The sequence below is a fragment of the Lactuca saligna genome, chromosome 2 (genome assembly GCF_052625555.1).
Source record: "Lactuca saligna cultivar CGN05327 chromosome 2, ASM5262555v1, whole genome shotgun sequence".
Taxonomy (NCBI): Eukaryota; Viridiplantae; Streptophyta; class Magnoliopsida; order Asterales; family Asteraceae; genus Lactuca; species Lactuca saligna.
In genome coordinates this window covers 84,106,511-84,112,190 of record NC_136418.1, presented here as the reverse complement: position 1 = coordinate 84,112,190, position 5,680 = coordinate 84,106,511, and the positions used below count along the sequence as shown (strand labels likewise).

Genomic DNA, 5,680 nt, shown 5'->3' with positions numbered 1-5,680 from the left:
TACAACAAATTAACCCATTGAGCATCATAACTAAAAAAAATTATAAATTTTGGAAAACGATTACAATACTTATTCATGTTCACCATACACTGTTATATTTTAATTTTATGCACGATAGATACACATTTGATGTGATGACTCATGAAAGAATTCAAGCATGCAACGCGCTTTCCCAGAAAAGAAATAAAAATAAAAATCGTTACATTTTACAAACTCTAATTATAACCAAAAAAAGATGTATTTTATAGACCAAAAAAAGGTCTCCAAATTTAGCAGATAATTCCCATAGATACAAAGTTCCGAAGAGCCCAAGGGAACAACACAACACAACAGGGTACAACAACAAAAAAAAAAAAAAAAAAAAAAAAAAAAAAAAAAAAAAAAAAGGTACAACTATGTACAGCCAACCAACCACCAATCTGCTAAAAACACATTCCCTCTCTTCCCTCCATCTCTATAAAATAAAATGTTACATAATCATAATTCCTGACCTCTTATGTTTGTAAAAATGTCGGCTGTTTATTTGGTATCATTTTTGGATTTTGTTTTTGGGCGATTGAGCTTGAAGTCATTCAAACTCCTGTATTCTTCTTTCAGTAGCCTCTCAAGTTCTGGGAGCTTTTTGTGTTCCTTTGACCGAGAATAGTGATGGAATGCCCTTTCATTTTATATCAAAGAAAAAAAAAAGTTATTGTTTTTGTTTATTTATGTTTTTGCTTTATTAAGAAAGAGAAGGACTGAGGGAGTTACCAGTATTTTTCAAGACCATAAAGATTTCCCTTATTGTAGAAATCAAGAGTTAGCTGTTCAAAATCCTCATACACGTCTTCTATGAATTCCTTTTCCAAACCATAACTGTAAAAAAAATAAAAAATAAAAAAAGGGAATTAGAAATTGGGGACAAAATAAAAATAGTAATACTCTCCTTACCTGTAAAATCTGAAGAGGCATTCCATTCCATAATTGTAACCAACAGCAGCATCTTCCATTGCGATTTTCTTGAATTCATTGTACATTGAAGGGACAAACATGTCCCTAAGAAAATATGACCAGAATCTGTAGAGGGTATTCATTTCCTGCATGATGTAGAAAATACAAGGAATGAAATCTATCTAAAGAATTGGAATGGAATGGAATGGAGTTTGTCAAAGGAACTGGAAGCTGAAGGAATCATAATTTGTCATTCATTTGAAGGATTCAACTGAATCAAATTTCATCATGTTGGACACCATGGAATGGAATCTCAAATTCCATTCCAATTCCAACCAAAGATACATACCTCACTGCATCCAATGCCACATTTCTTACGATCATTTAGGCATCTCTTGTGATACTTGACATACCTACATATATATATAATAGGTCAAACCAGTCAACTCTCACTGATTCAAGTTTTATAGACTAGAGAAAAGATTAAAGAGGTACAGGTACTACCCACTTTTGCTGCCTGAAACCGTTTTCTTCTAGAAGCTGATGACTAGGATGCTGGAAAGGTGGAAATGGCTTTGGCAAGGAGCCTACAGGTGGACTACTTGCTGTAAATCCCCCATGAGGAGAAGCTCCAAGCTTTGAAGACCTTAATCTGTATAACATATTAGGATAAGGGCAATCACGTCTTTCTTTCGCACAGAAAACAAATTGACAAATTTTTGCAAGTCAAAAAGTTGTATATTCCAGGGCTCTTTTTTGTCCATGTCCCCACTGACATTTATCATGTCAAGTTGAAAATTTTGCAGCCTTTGTTCGATTAGTGAAAAGAACAGAAGGGTCAAAAAGTCAACATTTTTAAAGGCTATACTCACCCATGAGTATCAGGAGGTGTGGAACCGAAGAAAAAACCGACTGAAGTACTAGGTGGACTTTCTGACACAATTCCACCACTTGTATTGTTGTTATTCCTGAGGTTGCTAGAAAACCATCTCTGGTTTTTCAGTGGTTGTTGTTTGGAATTTGAGAAGCCTTTATTTTGTTTTCTTCTAGAATTAGAATTCTCACAGAAACTGCCTGAAATAGCTTTATGATTGGCTGTAGGACTAGAAACTTTAGGAGATTTCGAAATCCCATCCTTCATTTCATTTGTTAAATTGTTTCTTCTACCTTTGCCTCGTTTTGATTTTAGTTCCTAAAAAATACCACATGTTTTACAAATGATAGATAAACCAATTACAAAAATGGATATGTGAGAAGTGAAATAACCTGTTCATAGTAGTATAGACCATCGTTTATGGCAGAAGCAAGCTCATTGGAAAACGGTTTTGTTTCCTTTACAGCACCTTTAGTTCCTTCACCATTGCTGTTATTCTGCTGTGGAGAAAAACAATTATTAGCTCACAAATCATAATATTAAAATATATGAGAAATGAGTATATGAATATTGGAATTAGAATATACATTATACAACATAACAGCCTTACCTGAGTAACAATTACAAGTCTCTCAACTGCCTGATCATTAACAATCATCTCATCATCTTCATCATCCATCCTACAACAAGTGGAGCCAGCTCAGATATTTATCTCAGGAACTTAAGATGACGTGGCACATAAATTTTTGCAATTTTGCATGCAGTACCTTGTTTTAGAAGAACATTGATCCTTCTTGTCTGATTTGTGTTCAAGCTCAAGCTCCTCATCAAACATGAACGTGCTTCCAAAATCATCAGATGTGTCATCCAGATTTTGTCTTGAGAATTTCAAAGAGATCTCATTGACCTTATTGGATGCTTGACTTTGACCATGAATCACAGCCTTCGGCTTCTCATCATCCCCATTAGTAGCTTTACTTTCAGAACATTCATCGGTCCCTTTAAACTTGTCCCTAACACTATCTTTATTTAAAGAATCAATAACTTCCACTTCAGACTTTTCTTCCATTAAAGTAGATTTATTGCCCACAGAAGTTGGAATCCACTTTGACCACTCCTCACGTCTTCTCACCTTGTCATCCTATAACAATTAACAACAAAATGACAGAAAACATTAGTTGTGTGAGTGTGTGTGTGTCATCTTCAGGAACATTCCAAAAAGTAATGTGAGAAACAAAACCTGCACTTCAAGAGTAGTAGAGCTCTGTAAGGCATCCACAATAAATGGTATATCTGTACTCATGCTTTTAACCTGCACCATGTATAAATAGCATCACTTCATACTAATTCTAATCATTTCAAGAAACATAAACACATGGATTAATAATAAATAAATAAAACATACCCTTTTAAAATCAGCAATAGTAGATATTGGAACCCATCCATGGGTATCCATCAAGGAAAGCAGGTATCGATCACTTTGTAGATTCTGATCACTATCAAATTCAAGGAGAAAAATAATCAGTTGTCACATGCAACCTCTACTATTTGTTGAACATCGCAGCTATAATCAATAATAAACACTTTTAAAAGCTGGTTAAATTAGTTTATACTATTCTATATACAACTGAGCTCTACATATCTATGTTGCTTTAACAAGACACCACAAATAAAGTCTTAAAAGGTAATCCAATATGTTAGAAAAAGACTACACTTTTTCCAAGAGAACCCCACAAGGAAATTACTAAATTACCCACCTGAAATAGTATTCGATCTGCTTTATAATGCTAGCTCTTACTTCTGTCTGTGAAGGTAACACAGGAATCACAGGATTCATGGGATGTGGAACAACAAAAGGTGGATGTGGCACTCGAACAGAAAATGGAGGTCGTGCAGGAAGATAGACAATAGAACCAGGAGGACCTGCAAAAATGATATTGCACACATCTCATTATCAAAAAGACAAAAATGACCCTAACACTATTCCCTTAACCATAGTATCTTAAAAGTACATTACCTGGAAAGGTAGGCCCACCTATAAATCCAGCAGGTGGACCAAAAAAGGGGGGTCTTATAAAAGCTCTTGGCCCAGCATTTTGCTGCACATCAACATTCTCTTTTGAACCTAAAGGTTGATTGTTTTGCCTTCCAGAAGTAAAGTTGTCTCCTTTTTCTTGCACATTTGGTCTTCTATTAGGAAACTCCACACCATAAGCATTGGGATTGCCACGTGGCGGACCGGAAAATGATCCAGCTGGCGGCTGGTAAGCATATCCCAAGACAGGAATATGAGGGGGCCAAGGTGCCATGCCACCATAGATAGGTGGAATTGGTGGTTGATTGAAGGGTAATGGTCCATGAAAAGATGGTGCAACATTTGGGTTATGTTTGGAGGCTGGTTTATGTTGGCGTGTTGAGAATCTAGAAGATGAATTATGGTTTCCACGCCCATGGGACTTTTGAGGCTCGTTAGGCACCTGAAAAACACAGATACAACGAGAATCATACACCAATTTATCAATTATTGAAGTAAATCTTATCATGTTCTTCATTGTCTTTAGAATCAACTTTGAGGCTGATTTTCAATCGGCATCCTTACGGTGTCGCCTGACCTTTAACAATTCCTTCTATACTACGGTTTCAACAACACAAAGGAACATACATTTTACAATAATCAAAAAGCTCACATCCATTTAGAAAATAACCTTAAATCTGAATTCTAATTCATCATTATTTACCTGAACTTGTTTAGGAGAAATTGCACAAGTATTAGTAGCAACTGCATCAGCAGCCGAAGGGGATTTTAACGAAGAAAGCGCCGGCCACGAATGGGAATCAGCATGAGCAGCCTCAACCGGCACGTCTACCATAGGTGGTTGCGGTGTCTTCCATGGCGATTTGGGCGGCGGCGGCGGTGAAGCAGGAGGAACAACATCATTAGTAAGATCTTCGTGATTATCGGGGTTATCGCTACCCTCGGTGTCAGCCATCACCATATATATGTAGAGCAAAAGAGCTTGATTTCAGTAGGAATGGAGATATAGAAAGAGGAGTGGGGCGTAAAAAAGGGCAAAAGCCTAAGAGAAAGAAATGCTTTGCGCCGTCATGTATAGTGTTCGAAGAAGAGTGGGGGTGAGACTGTGTGAGTTTGGGGGTTCGGGGTGCTATTGAGTGACGTGACACCCCCTCTAATGGGAAAAGAAAAATTGGAGAAGATATACATTTTTTTAACAACTTTTAATTATAAAACACTTCATACCAAATTTATTTACATTATACTTTTGCCAAATATATCATAAATTATAAATTAATAACAACATCAATTAATTTCAACCGGATGAAACCCATCGGGTTTGGATTTATTGGTTGAGTTTTATAAAGGCTATAATGACTTAAAACGATAATATAATTTTTGATTTGTATATATTTAGTAACTGATTTTTTTCGTTTATATTTACCTCTTCAACTTGTTAAATTGTACACATTTAATCCTTATGACCGACTACTCCAAATTAACCGGTAAAAATGATTTAATAGTAGTGACGAGTTTACATTATAATAAGATGGGTCCTTTGACCCACCTAAATTTTCAAAACATACAAAAAAAATATATACTAAAAATAGTATAACCTAATTTATAAAATATGGGCCTACATTTTAGTTTTAGAAAAAAAAAAAAAAAAAGGAAAAAAGATAGATATTAAGACCTAATTTATAGTGTTGGACAAAAAAAAAGAAAAAAAAAAAGTATAAACCATAGATATTAAAAGACATAATATGTTGTGGCATGAATGAGTCTTACATGACTCTAAAAAGAAAGTGGTGAGAAGTTTTACATTATAAATACACGATTCATTTTTCAATCTTCCACACCAT

The 5,680-nt window shown here is 35.3% G+C and overlaps 1 protein-coding gene across 2 annotated transcripts; it reads right to left on the bottom strand.

The window, feature by feature from the left end:
- Positions 1–219: 219 nt before the first annotated feature.
- LARP1A (LA RNA-binding protein) lies at positions 220–4,997 on the bottom strand. Of its 2 annotated transcripts, none has more exons than XM_078979630.1 (14): positions 4,543–4,997; positions 3,822–4,281; positions 3,562–3,727; positions 3,210–3,300; positions 3,045–3,116; positions 2,572–2,945; positions 2,415–2,484; positions 2,197–2,304; positions 1,803–2,122; positions 1,439–1,582; positions 1,280–1,343; positions 931–1,076; positions 751–855; positions 220–658 (listed from the first exon to the last, which is right to left on the bottom strand). In XM_078979630.1, the coding sequence occupies exons 1-14, from the start codon at positions 4,798–4,800 to the stop codon at positions 520–522; spliced, it is 2,517 nt and encodes an 838-aa protein (XP_078835756.1). In that variant the 5' UTR covers positions 4,801–4,997; the 3' UTR covers positions 220–519. The 2 variants fall into 2 exon arrangements, with proteins under 2 accessions (XP_078835756.1, XP_078835757.1); XM_078979631.1 differs by having other exon boundaries at positions 2,197–2,301.
- Between the last annotated feature and the right edge of the window lie 683 nt (positions 4,998–5,680).